The sequence below is a fragment of the Poecilia formosa genome, unplaced genomic scaffold (assembly GCF_000485575.1).
Source record: "Poecilia formosa unplaced genomic scaffold, Poecilia_formosa-5.1.2 Scaffold653, whole genome shotgun sequence".
Taxonomy (NCBI): domain Eukaryota; kingdom Metazoa; phylum Chordata; class Actinopteri; order Cyprinodontiformes; family Poeciliidae; genus Poecilia; species Poecilia formosa.
Genome location: NW_006800592.1, coordinates 62,201 through 76,454, shown reverse-complemented (window position 1 = coordinate 76,454; position 14,254 = coordinate 62,201). Strand labels below are relative to the sequence as shown.

At 38.5% G+C, this 14,254-nt stretch overlaps 1 protein-coding gene across 1 annotated transcript in view; it reads left to right on the top strand.

Moving 5' to 3' along the window:
* LOC103130628 (uncharacterized) overlaps nt 1-13,964 on the top strand; it is a 16,233-nt gene extending 2,269 nt beyond the window's left edge. Inside the window, exons 5-13 of the mRNA XM_016666057.1 lie at nt 7-258; nt 5,780-6,373; nt 7,985-8,033; nt 10,182-10,390; nt 10,476-11,503; nt 11,594-11,660; nt 12,614-12,785; nt 13,049-13,211; nt 13,333-13,964. Of these exons, the coding sequence (XP_016521543.1) occupies nt 7-258; nt 5,780-6,373; nt 7,985-8,033; nt 10,182-10,390; nt 10,476-11,503; nt 11,594-11,660; nt 12,614-12,785; nt 13,049-13,211; nt 13,333-13,335 (2,537 nt within the window). The 3' untranslated portion in view covers nt 13,336-13,964. The remainder of the gene's footprint in view (nt 1-6; nt 259-5,779; nt 6,374-7,984; nt 8,034-10,181; nt 10,391-10,475; nt 11,504-11,593; nt 11,661-12,613; nt 12,786-13,048; nt 13,212-13,332) is intronic.
* Nucleotides 13,965-14,254: the final 290 nt, after the last annotated feature.

Below are 14,254 nucleotides of genomic sequence, written 5' to 3'. Positions count from 1 at the left end.
TCCAGAAGCAGTTTGTTGCTTTGATTGAGACTTCTACTCTTCAGGGAGATGATATGAGTGAAGAAGAGACAAGAACAGAGCAGCTTTCCCTTCATGTCTCTGCAGTGAATGAGAGCAAAGATCAGGAAGGAAGCAGCTGCTCTGTGTCAGAGAGTCAGTCTGATACTGGAACAAAGAAAAGACCTTTCAAATGTGACATTTGTGGGAAATGTTACACACAACGGTGGAAGTTGAAAAACCATTACAGAACCCACACTGGTGAGAAACCTTTTTTCTGCCACTTGTGCGGAAAAAGTTTCTCTCAAATTGGTTCTTTAAATTGTCACAAGAAAATTCATACAGGTGAGAAACCTTTTTCATGCCAATCATGTGGAAAGTGTTTCTCTCAAATTGGTCATTTAAATCGTCACAAGAAAATTCATACAGGTGAGAAACCTTTTTCATGCCAATCATGCGGAAAGTGTTTTTCTCAAATTAGTAGTTTAAATGGCCACAAAACAATTCATACAGGGAAGAAGCCTTTTTCATGCAAGTTATGTGGTAAGAATTTCTCTCGAATTAGTTATTTAAATTACCACATGACGGTTCATACAGGTAAGAGACCTTTTACATGCGTGTCATGTGGAAAGAGTTTCTGTCGGATTACTCGCTTGAATTGTCACAAGAAAAGTCATACAGGTGAGAAGTAGGCCTGTCGCTATAAATCAATCGCACGATGAATAAAAATAAGCTGGATTATAATATTGCTTGTTTGTTTTCATTGTCTCTCTTTCTACCAATACGAATGACAAAAAGCTTCACTCTGATGCCTCGAATTGCTCCCTCCTCTCGTTTCCTTGGTAATGGCTAAACGCACAAGGAGCTAAAACTTATGAGATAAGGAAAACATGTTCTGTAGTTGTGCCAAAATGATTTCAACTAAATATATTAATGGATATTATGGTATATTTTGTGTTTGAATTGTTAAAATGGACAGCTACACACCATTTTCATCTCAAATACTCTCAAGTACATAAGAATGACATAATTGGAATTGCCTAGTCCAGAAGTCTCCCACCCAAATCCTCAACATTTAATGTCCTGCAGGTTTTAGATTCATTCCTGTTCCTGGGGCACTGCCAAGAATTTTGGGCTAACCCCTTGACAAACTAAATTGTGTTCCCACTGCACAGTTGTCTCTCTTCAGTCTGTCTTGACTCTAAAGCGGGACTGTAAATCCTTAAAACTGTCTTGTTTTCTTTGATCCAATACTGGCACCACCACAATATTTACTGCTAGTGATTTGTACATGTAACAGTCTGCATACAGTTTGCAATTCTCTATTTGAAGTCAGATTAAAAGCAGGAAAAGTCAGGAGAGAAAGTGGCAGGATAATCTCTAACTTATATCCAAGTTAAGGTAGGATACTCGGTGTTGAAACCAACCAGCCTCCAGTCCAGATAGGAGGCAGATTTTTTATCATTTCAGTAAAATTATTTGAATTCCTGTCTGAAACAAATACTGCAGTTTAGTTGTGTAATTGTATAAGGAACAAAGAAAACAATTCCTCCATTGAATGTCGTTAACTAGCCTAGCATGTCACTAAAGAGTGCTACTCACCTTTTCCACAGGAACAGGGAGAAGTTAGCTAGTCTGGGAGTTAGGACCCTGCCAAACATGTTAGATCCTCACCTACTTTTTAGTTGCCCATTTATGGATTTTTTTTAGTGTGGCGCATATCTTTGAAATTTGTTAAAGTATATTTAGAATATTCAAAACCATTTCAACTGGTTTGGAAGTGGAAATATTGGAGTGCCATTTTACTTAACGTGCCACTGACTGACTTTTGCAAAGTAGCCAATCAGAACAATTTCAGAATCCTGAATCTCCTCAAACATTTGACTTGCAGATGGACATCTGTTTGTCATGAATAACATACCAACTTTTTATGCTTTGCTGAAGAATTTCATGTATACATTTGTGTGCTGTTCAGATGCATCAAACAACTTAATAAAAGCTCTGACAACTGCAACACTATAGATCAGAGGTTCCCAAACTGTGGGGCGCCGTGCCATTGCAGGGGGGACGCTGGAAGCCATCTGGATAAAAAAACCAAACCAAAAAAAAAAAAAAAACATGAACACTGTATGCGCTGGGTTTTTACCGTAGAATGGCCAGCTCTCTGTTATTCCTCTGTCAATTTGATACAGTAGGGTCTTCCGCACTTCCCATATCTGTGTCCTCTGTCACTTTTATCAGCAGTTAAAACTGTTTAATCCGTTAACATGTCATAACCTGTTTTTCCGAGCCGCCTTTAAACGCAACTTGAGCGCTACAACGCTCGCGCTGGGTTTACACCTGTGAAGGAGACCAGCTGCTGCTGTGCAGAGCTACAGGTGTGTTAGAATCACGGCAGCAAACCAGCAAAACGCAAAGAACTTTTTACAGTTTTCCCCCCAAACTAACAGACTGTTGAGTAAAACTGTTGGATGCAGGTAATGTTAGTTAAAAGATGACTAGCTAATTTCAATACAGAACCTTAAGCTTGTTAACAAGTAGCCTGTAGGCTACTGGTGTTGTCTATGTTCAGCTACGATTCATTTTGCCCCCCAAAAAGTTGATTCCCCCCCTTTTTCGTCTGGAGCAGGGGCTGAATATAACAGGGAGTCTCTAAGAATCCACCGCCCCCCCACCCGTAATGTGTAATGTTATTACTTAGGAACTTTCTGTTCTGTGTAGGTCAGAGCTAATGTGGGTTTCTAATCCACATTCTGACTGTTAAATTTAGTGTTATAGATGTACTTTGGCACTTTTAGATTTTAGATGGGCACTTTTAGATTATTACCAAATATGAACTAATTTCTGTAGTTTACTGATGTATTGGTAATATTTAACTGTGATTACTAGAATGATATTGTTGTAAACATGGAAAAACTTGAAACTTGATAAAAGAGGTATTTGAATTGTTGCTTAAGCTTTATTGATATTAGCATCCTGAATTTTAAGATGCTTTTCTTTGACCTTGTTCCAGGTCAGGTTTTATTCTTTGTTATGGTGCACTTTTGAAGCATCGTGCCCAGAGACATCAAGACCCCCCCCACAAGCACTTGGAGGGCGAGCCCCAGCCCAGAGTAGATGGTGACCCGACTGGTCACCAGCCGTGAAACATTGAAAGAATATTTGACAAACACATTGGAAAGACTAAATAAACTTTGAGGGAACATTTGACAGACACATCAAAAAGACTGGGTTATTTCTTTTATTATTTTTTTTTAAAAGCACGCACTTTTTGTTTATTTGCACAATGTGGATCCACAAATGTTGTTTATATTAAATTCTATTTTTTTATATACACATTGTGTGCTCTCTTCTGTTGTTCACACCTAGGCTCCCACGAATTTAGAATCTCCTGATGAGGCCCAGCCTCCTTTATACTTCTGTAGAGTTGGTATTAGTAAAGTAAATTAACTTAACTTGTCATCTACTATTAAGGGTATTTAAAGTAACCTTTCTTGTGGGTTACAGTATGGACTACCTTTTGTCTCGAAATACAGACTTGTGAATTAATACGAAATTGTTTTTCGCCTGTCTACACTCCAGTTCAGTAGGGGGCAGCAATGCATCAATTTCCTTATTTACATACAGCCAAAAAAACATCGAAGAAGAAGCCTAACTGGGCTAAGCTAGGAAACTGCTGCATTGTCCCATCTCAGCTAATATTTCAGCAACCATGTCTTCAGTTCAGCATCTCAGAGAGTTTATCAGAGAGCGACTAACTGCTGCTGCTCAAGAAATCTTCACAGAGGTTGAAAAAACCATCATTTGCTACGAGGAAGAGCTCGATGCTCAGCGCAGGATGATGGGGATCGACTGGAAACCAAAAATAAAGCTACACAGAATTGGTTCGGAGCTACAAATTTCCGGTAGGTCTGGATAAAGGTGCTGATGATTTCACTGCAGACAGAGATCCGTTAGCGGCGATAGTTGCTGCAGCTCCAGCTGCTGCTAAAGAGAAACTGTTTTTAGCTGCTAGCTCGGATGCTACAGAGGCTGATAGTTTTGTAGCTCAGGACAAAATATTGCTACAGAAAATTTGTTTACGAGTCTCTGAAAACCAGATGGATTTCATTTAAGCCCCGTGACTAAATATATGATTCCAACTATAATCAGTGCTGGAAATGCTTGAATATAATGTGTAAATTCTTAATTTATAAGCTTATACGTGATTTTGTAAATCCTAAAAAAATAATTGCATGCTGTTCGTCCCCAGACCTCCAGGTCTGAATACTGCAGTTCAGGTTATTAGGAGGGAGAGGGGGTGACGAAGGATGAGCTGTGTTGTTTTTCTTTTCGTAGAGGCACAGAACAAACATGAAACAAAAACGTGCAATATTTCATTGTTTCTTATAATAATTGAGCCACAGAGCCATTTGCAGGTCTGGAGCTGCAGAGGTTGCACAGCCCTGACCTAGCAGATCAAAGCTGTAACACTGTCTCAATCCAGCTGAAGTTAAAAGTGCAAAATCCTGAAAACTGTTAAATTGAATATTAATACATTTTAATATGATTTTTTATTTAATTTTTTTTATTTTTTTGCCATTTTGGAAATATGGCAATATTCACAGAGCAAGCTGTGTCTGTAGCAAAAGAGAAAAAAAATCAGTTTTTAACAGTAGAGTATTGAAATAATTTTTATTTCACTCTGCTGAATGTGTGATTAAATCAAATCTTGCTCTGTATTCAACAAGTCATGACAAAATATGAACAGTCAAATATCTCCAGCAATGAATTTGGAAAGCAAAAATACCTATACTGTACATTTAAAATCTATTTTTTTGTTGTAGTTATGCTCATCAGCAGCACAAATACCTAAACAGTGACTAGTCCCGCAATTTTGGATGGAAGTTAGGACACGGGCGAACTGTCCCAATTCTCTATGCACTCGAACCAATATGTACTCTTCGATTGAGTCCACACTTCATAGAGGTGTGTAGGGTGCAGCTGACCTGGAGTGGCTTTGACCTGCACCACCATCCTCCTCAGTGTGGTGTTGAGAAACTCATCCAGCCTCATCTCTCACCCTTCCAGGTGTTTGCTTATATGCACAGTCTGAGAAATAATGAATAGGTTTTCATTTTAGGCCAGTCTTTTCGATATTTTCTTGGATCCATTTCCTTTTGAACATCAAGACATCTACCTGATTAAAGAAAATTATCCGTCTTTCTTTTTTTGAAGAATGGATTAGAGAAACAAGTCTCTGTGTCTCATCACCTTTATAATCCAGAGAACCAGAATGCCATGTTTTACTGATTAAAGTTTCTACACAGTCTGATCAACTTTAAAAACTGAGGTTACAAGTAAAATTAAAAACATATTTTCTTAACGTAGGATGAGTTCTTCACTGTACGAATGCCCTAAAATTAAATATTTAAATAAAAAAAAAATGAAGAGTGTATTTTTCTTATACAGTAATTTGTTAAATATGTATATGCTTCATACTCTTGTGTATGATTTATGTATGTTGTATTTTGAAAACTCAATAAATATATATATTAAAAAAAATTTTTTTTTTAAAAATGGTATGAAACTGTACTTCTGGATTAAAATCTTTAGAACATTTTTGCCACAGCCGTAATTTTGTGTGGAGGTCACTCTACCTGCTCTTCAGTTAAACTTCACAAACTAATTTTAGATGAACCATATAATGCCTACAGACCAGAATCTGCAGAAAAAAGCAGGCAAATCCATGAAATGGTCATCAATTAAATTATATTAATGATGTCATCCTTTTTTCCCACAGACCTCCAACAGCCAAGTGTTTCCAATGAGGAGGAAGATTTTGCCATCCAACAAGTCTGGAGCCTGGCAAGTAGGTCCAGTCAGGACCAGAAAGAAAGAGAACATCAGTGGACTGAAGAGGAACAGATGGAACCAGAACCTAATTGGATTAAAAAAGAAAAGGAGGAACCAGAACCTACACTGTTCAAACATGAGGAAATAGAATATCCACTAATGTATGTAAGAAAAGAGGAGCTAGATTCTTCAGTGCTTCAACATGAACAGCAGCCACCAGAACATTTACCAACTGGACAGGACCAGAAGGACCTCTGCAGCAGTCAGGAGGGAGAGCAGCTTGTCCAGAAGCAGTTTGTTGCTTTGATTGAGACTTCTACTCTTCAGGGAGATGATATGAGTGAAGAAGAGACAAGAACAGAGCAGCTTTCCCTTCATATCTCTCCAGTGGTTGAGAGCAAAGATCAGGAAGGAAGCAGCTGCTCTGAGTCAGAGAGTCAGTCTGATACTGGAACAAAGAAAAGACCTTTCAAATGTGACATTTGTGGGAGATGTTACCCACAAAAGAGAAAGTTGAAAAAACATTACAGAATTCATACAGGTGAGAAACCTTTTTCATGCCAACTATGCGGAAAGAATTTCTCTCGAATTAGCCAGTTAAATCCTCACAAGAAAAGTCATACATTTGAGAACGAGGATTGTCGCGATAAATCAACCAATCGCACAAATCTAAAAAAAAAAGAGCTTGATAATAAAATCATGGCTATAATATTGCTTGTTTCTTTTCGTTGTCTCTCTTTCTACCAAAGAGACTGGATGGCAAAAAGTTTCACTTTGGTGTCTCGTGTTACTCCCTCTCCTCTGGTTTCCTTGGTAACGGCTAAACACACAGGGAGCTAACGGCATCAGTTTTCCTCCACTCGGGCTGAACCAAACACACGAGACACGATAACGACGACAAAAGCTGAACAATTTTCAATTTTCTTTTGTAGCGTCACTAAAATGTCACATGTACATCAGGTGGAGGAGAGCTAGCGACTTACTGCGCAATCTTTATAGAAATGAATGGAGAGGGAGCAGCGTTGTCTTCCATCATCATGTGACTTACTAAAGTTACCTGCTGGGCTCCTTGTCTCCTACCATAAAGTGTAGCATACAGCTTGGTGAGGAGGAGCGAGCAGTCTGGGAGCGCGTTGGATTCAAACTACAGTCTATCCACGTCTCTTGGAGACAAACTGGCTTATAAAGAGACACAGTATCTTATGCTGTGTTATTTTTTATTTTCTCTGATCTTTTTTGAAAACCTGAATGTTATTTTTTTGACTCCACAGTTTCACTCTCTCAGTCGTTGTAGTCTTTGGTTGCTGCCGAACACTGTTACCTTCAAGTTCACTAAGCAGGAACAAACCATTCATGCAGATCCACTGGGCTGTTCAGGAAATATGGATCTTTGCTTTTTGATCTGGGATTGGTAACTTTTAAAATTTACTACTAAAAACAACAAAAAAGGATATTATTGATTTTATTATTGACAGGGCTCCCAATTTTTTTTACTCTTAGAAATTTCTGTGAATTTACAGCAGAATTCTAGCAGTAACACAGTTATTATAAAATATGGTAGAATATTGTAACTTTGATGTCTTCTGTTGTCACAATCAAGACTGATGACTGACAGTAAACTACCGCAAAGTAATTGTACAATGCAGTATTTTTCCCAGTCAAGACATTTTACTTGTATTTGCGTCTTAGAGAATCAGCATTCATCCTCCAAATTTAAAACATCAGAAAGGTAAGTAAAATCACTCTGAACACTGTAAGTTATGGTTTTACATGGTATAGAGTTAATTTAGGAAAGGGGTCGTGCCGTTATGTCATTTGTTATTGAATTTACTTTGGATGATTAGATGTCTTGGGCCAAAGTCGGGTAGCAGCAATTTCATGGTGAAAAGATAAATTTATCTTAATATTTAGTCATAAGTCAAGTACTTTGTAGCTAATGTGTGTCTAATACAAAAACTTCAAAACCACATTTATTATTTCTTTCATTTTTCCATCGTTATTCTAGTATTCTTGTTTCTAGTAGCCAAGCATGCAAGCACAACACCGAATGTAGTGTCCATTACAGCAGACTGCCATATCTCAGAAGTGAATTATGCTTCTGCTTTCTAAATTTATTTTGTAGGCTTTTAACTTACTCCTTATTTTATTGCAGGTCACATACACGGACCACAGTTTTGCTTTGTTGCTGGACCACATAAAAGGTACAATTTGAACTTACTGGTATTGCAAAGTCAGATATTGCTGTCAGTTTTACATTTTTTGGTGTTCTGAGATTTGAACAAAGAAAAAAACATTCTTAATAATGACATTGTACGACGTATGTTCCATACGTCCAGCTGATTACATAAGGTACATGTGAAAACGTTGCTGCATGTCAAATGTAATGTTAAAGTGTGGTTTTTCGGGGTGCAGCAGGGTGTTTAGTACATTTATAGCTTTTAAGTGTCACATCTATTGGCATAAAGTTACTCATAGGACTGATATGGCATTTTAAACAGTTAAAATGCCATGTGAAGCTTTGTAATGCTAAAGTCTTTTTGGGTATCTTAAAGTCCATATCAAAGAGGGAAGATCAGTTCTGTGCCCTTTCAAACTATGCACAAAAACTTTTACAGTTGGGTCTACATTTACATCACACGTCAAGAAAACATAAACATTCTTCTGAAAAGAGTCTGATGTCCTCGGGTGTAGGCTTATCAGATCCTTCTAACTCTCATGATACTCCTGATGCTTGTAATTTGGATCCAGAAGTTTCAAGCTGCATCAGTAATGAACAGGTGATTTCTCCAGAGATCACAGAAAAGGACATGTTTTGAGACTTTTATCTTTGTTTGAATTTACAAGCCAAACTATTGATTCCATCCTCCACCATTAATACTATTATTGAAGACTATTTGGAAATGCGTGCAATGAGTCAATCACATTTGCTATTTCATCTCAAAGAAAAGCTAATTACTGTTGGACTCTCAGACACACAAATAGGAATTCTGATTGACATTTTAAGATATGAGGACATTTTTAGGGCTTGCAATAAAGAGGCGCCTCACACAGATCACTGCAGAAAACAGTCTTTAAAGATTGCTTTAATTAGTATCCATCTGTCTTGGTCGGAATGAATCAGGCACAGAATGTTTTGCACAGAACATCCGTCAACAAACAGTAGAGTCCCTATTTAAGTGTAAATCAGTGTGGGAACAGTATAAACTGCTAAAATCCATCAAGGAAAATGACGAATTCGTTCAGGATGTTTGGGATGGCACACATTTTGTTGAAAACATACTGTCCAAAGATCCAGAATACTAACTGGGTGTCATTTTTTATCAGGATTCATTAGATTGCAAATCCTCTTGGCTCTGGAAAAAAGAAGCACAAGATTTTAGCAGTGTATTTGACACTTGCAAATATTCTGTCACACAACAGATCCATCATTGATTAAATGCAACTTGTGCTACTTTGTAGAGAACAAGATTCTAAGTACTTTGGACAAAATCTTGTCTTGAGGTCCCTGAAAGATCTAAAAAGTCATAAATTAACTGGTATTGCTTTGCCAGATGGTATGGTTACCAAAGGGACTCTGCGTGACATTGCAGGTGAAAACTTGGGTTCACACAGTATTGGGGGTTTTCTGGAAAGATTTGTGAGGACTTTGTATTTTTGTACTGTAATATTAACAAACATTTCTGACTGATCCTTTCACCTTAGGCCCTAACTGCACTGTAAAGTAATATAAAGAAAATGTTTTTATCAACAGAACCAATGCTGGAGCAAGTAATGCTAAAGGCATAAAATTTGACACAATATTCAATGAGCTCGCTCACTTTCATGTTTGCCAGCCTGGATTACCTCCCTACCTTGGCCGTGACCTTTTGAGGGCATTGTTTCCTCAGATTTGGCATTATTCATGAATCACCTCATAACAAAAGAAAAACACTTATCCTACCTTGAACTGAATCGGCACATAAATGGATTTAAATATCTTGGCAATAATGCAAGTAATAAACCTTACAAAGTAAACCAAGGTGCTGGAAAACTATCTGGTCATGCAGTACAAAACTGGTGTTTTCTCAGGATGCTCCCGGAGTTGACTGGGGATAAAATAAACAAAGCATCAGATGTTGAAGTGTGGCAGCTAATTTTTTTAGCTTGGAGATTGTCAGTTTTGTTTGTGCTCCGAAGATGACTCCTGGTCAGATCACATACCTCAGTGGTCTGATAGAGAAGTATTTGCAAATTATCCTACTGCTGTGTCAAATCAGAAGTACTGCTTGATTTTTTTTTACCCACTTCCAGAATATATGCTTTGTGGTGTATCTCTTCTAATACTCTACCATGCCATTCCTGTGTTTTAGACAAATGTCGTCGTTAGATAACACAATAAAGGACATAATGATCAAGGCTTTGCCCAATCTTTGTGAGGACACTCAAAAAAAACTAGTTTCTACACTTGTAATTTCTGGGGTTCAGTCTGCAGAAGATTTGAAATATATTCAACCTGAGGACATCAAGAATCTGCTGCCTGTTGTTCAACAACGCAAATTGTTGGAGTCATTCAAGCAAGGTAAACAACCCTATCTTATTTTAGATGTTGCTGACAAAAAAAAGCATGTTTTACATTTAAAATACATGTCTTTTTATGATTTCAGAAACAAACACAGTCATACTTGACATGGAGTTTTCCAGTCTCTCACCTGCATTGCCTTTTTCCAGTCCTCCATGTAGCTCCACATCCTCGCTTTCCAGCATACCACCAATATCAGAACAACCTTCAGCACTGAAAACACCTCTTATGTTATGCCAGAATGAACAACAAAATGTATCCTGGTCTTGGCCAGAAGACTTTCAAGTTTCATGGAACAAGATGCCACTGGAGATTCAGACGGCAATTGCAAAAGGCAAAAGACCCCCTCCTGACAAGAGGCGGCAAATGATAAGAATTCTTGCAGATGAAATGCAGAAGTATGAGGCTAACCCCACACGTTCACAATGCCTTACAGTTTGCCAGAAGATAACCCGCCAATACCCAGATAGCTTTGCTGATATGACACCAAGTGGAAAGCTAATTGCTGGAGGGTATAGTTCTCTGCTCTCTCAACTTAAAACAAGAATTGAGAATATAAACCGTTGTGGGACCTTTCGAAGTTACAGATCATCTGGACCTTGTGGCATAGCTGGAGTCAAACGGGGACCAACAGACATGTATGGGTGTACCAGGTTCCAGCCAGAACTCCCCCCAGAGGAAACTGATGACACAGTGGAGGAGAAACGTCAAAGACTACAGAGTACCTTCAACAAGTATGGCATCAATGGACATGATAGGCCAGAAGTGACAGACCTGATGGAGACTACATACAGCCTTCAGCGTCAACATATAAATAGGATACCTGCTCCCTCCATTACTGATTTACAAATCAACTGGCCTTTCCTATTTACACAGAGGGGAATCTTTTCTCACTTTGAGTTGTTGACTGATGTTCCCCTTCTCCATGTCCTGGAACTGTCAATTGAGGAGTGTGGTAATGCTGTTGTAGAGTATTTCCGCACTAAAGTAAAGGCTTCCAGTGTCCAGACAATTTTGGCTCAAAAGGCAACTGGTGACTTAACATTCCTTGTCATCCAGCTTTTGATGGCCCATTTCAACGAGTCACCTGACAGCCTAATGCTGACTACTGATGTAAGATCATCGCATATAAACATTACAAGTTTTTTCCATTTTTTCATATGCATACTGTTTTTCTAATATGCTGTTGTTCATGCTACACAGGAGTACGCAACAGCAGCTGATGTTAATACAAGCCTAAGTTTGCCAGCCAGTCCTCGTCTAATATTGTGTAAGTGAATTATTAATGTTTTCAGGTTTTGCTTAATACTTAGCATATTTTTTCCCAATTACATAGGTATTTCTTTAAAAAGAATATTTAGACAGAATAAAAAGACTGGATAGCAATGTCCTTATTACGGCCTGGCTCAGATGACTGCAACAAGAAACTGGGAGGACACGACAACAAGAACCATTTTAAGCCTTTTAATGCCTTTTATTAAAATGGTTGCTGCAGCAGCCTAAGAACTGGTATATTGCCGTGCGCTCCCTTCGGTTTGGTCCTCCCGAATGGTGCAGCTCTCCCTCAGTCATGGACTGGTTGGCGCCCACAGGTCTCAGCCTCTGCTCCCAGGTCTGGTCAAGTGACACATCCAGTGTGGTCCATCCGAACCACATCTTTCTCCTACACCGTGTCAAGCGACCGATGCGCCTCATGCCATCTGGCTCCAGCTCCACCCCTGGATCTAGATCTGGCTCTTGTCGGGTTCTGGGCCTGAATCTCATCTGCCATGAATGGAATGGGCGCTCCTTATATACGTGATCCTGGTGGGCACGTGACCGTAAGCACCTCTTAACTCCAAGACCTTCATTGAAGAACAGTTAACAGGCCACAATGCAACACAGCAGGGGGCCGTCACACCCCCGCTCATAAAAAGCAGGTTCTTATAGGGAACCCTGCTTTAGCCAGCCATGCCACCAGCCACTCTGTTCATTAATCTTAGAAATGTCGCCAGTGCGTTCCTCAGGCCGTATAAAAATACAAGCCTGTAGGCGTAACAAACGCAGTCACCTCACGTGCGCACTTTGTTAATGGCACCTTAATATAGTTAAAAAGCCATTGTTAGAATAGCTTTGTCATAATGACCTTAAATAAATTCAATGCCAGTGTATTGCCAAGTGTACGTTTTCCTCATTCGTTGTATGAGGAAAAATGCAACAGAAGTTTCTCTCTGTCCTTGCTAGGTGGTAACGAGCAAGCATTGGCTGGATGGATGGTCAGCATTGAAGGCCATGTTGTCTTTGAGGGGGTCCAGCCAACATTTCTGACAGGACTTGCAGCGGTGTTTGCCACCTTCTACATCTTCAACCTCCAATATCAAGATGAGGCAGCCAAGACGTTGGAGTTCATTCAACGGTAAAACCATTCCTATGATTTTTTATTTTTTAAAAACACTTTACAATGAACAAAATACAATGACTTGGTTTTAAAGTTTTAAAGCTTTAAAGTTTTAAAGTAACAATTGACAAAGTTGGTGATGTTTTCTCTTTATATAATTAAAAACAGGATAATTTCTCCACATTAAGTAAAGAAAGCTTTATATATTGTACTTGCTGTCTTCAGAGTGCCACACTATTTATATTCTCCAAAACCTTTTCATTTTTGATTGTGTTTTTTAGTCGCTTCATTGGGATTAACCCAGAAAGGGGGACAAAGACTGGCAATGGGAGGATGGTATCCAAAAAGACAGGAAAGATCATCCAAAAGAAAAAGCAGACGGTGAATATGCAGGTTTCCACCCTCATCAAAAACCTGATGGACTTTGAGTGCCATTTAATACAGGTTAGTTGTTGTCCTTTTTTTCTTTGAAATATTTCTGTTTCCATATCGGTTTTTAAGATCTAAATTATATTGTCTTATATTTTTCCATGTTGGACGGTGCCTTCACCTGCATGTAATAAAGTAAGTGCCACTTGAACTCTTGAAAAGCATTAATAATTAACAGTTTAAAACCCTGTCTAGAACAGTAAAAGGTGATTCTAGAATCCTTGTTCAGACATTATTTCAACCACGTTGAATTTTTGATTTTGGAAGTCTTTTTTTCTTTGATTTGTTTAGTGATACCCAAAGCATGGATGTTTCTTTAAGAACTGTGTTTTTATGTTCATAAGATTGTATAATCAGTTAAACCCAGTTTCTGAGTTTCTGATGAATGGTTATGCGTTTTGTTTTGAATATGTTTGAATATACTGCAGATATATATCTGGTTTGAGGCTAAGTGATGCCTTTCAATAAACATTTTGTTCTGAAGGTTACTTATTGCATCCTCCTTTGTGTTATGTGACATTATGGTTATGCATTTTAGAACTGCACCAATTTTAGCACATATAACAAGAAGCCTACATTGGGTAAAGTATTATTACTATTCTATCGTAAAACTAAGACTGTACATTAAAATGTTGCATTAAATTTTTTGCAGTAGCTTACTCATAAAGTGAATGCAGTAGTACAACTAAAATTTACAGTAAAATACTGGCAGCTACAGACGTCAATATTTTATGTTCCAGGTTGATCTGATACAGACATCAACTAAATTATATTAATGATGTCCTTCTTTGTTCCCAAAGACCTCCAACAACCAAGTGTCTCCAATGAGGAGGAAAATTCTCCCATCCAACAAGTCGGTAACCTGTCAAGTAGGTCCCGTGTTAACCAGAAAGAAGCAGAACATAAGTGGATGTCCATCTCCATCATTCTTACGTACTTGGTCCAGGGGTAGAAATTAGCACCCCACTTCATGGAAGTATGAAGTGGTGTGTAAATTGGAGCAACCCACCCGCCACTGTGGCGGGTTGACAATTTGAACAGAAGAAAAAAAAAGCTGC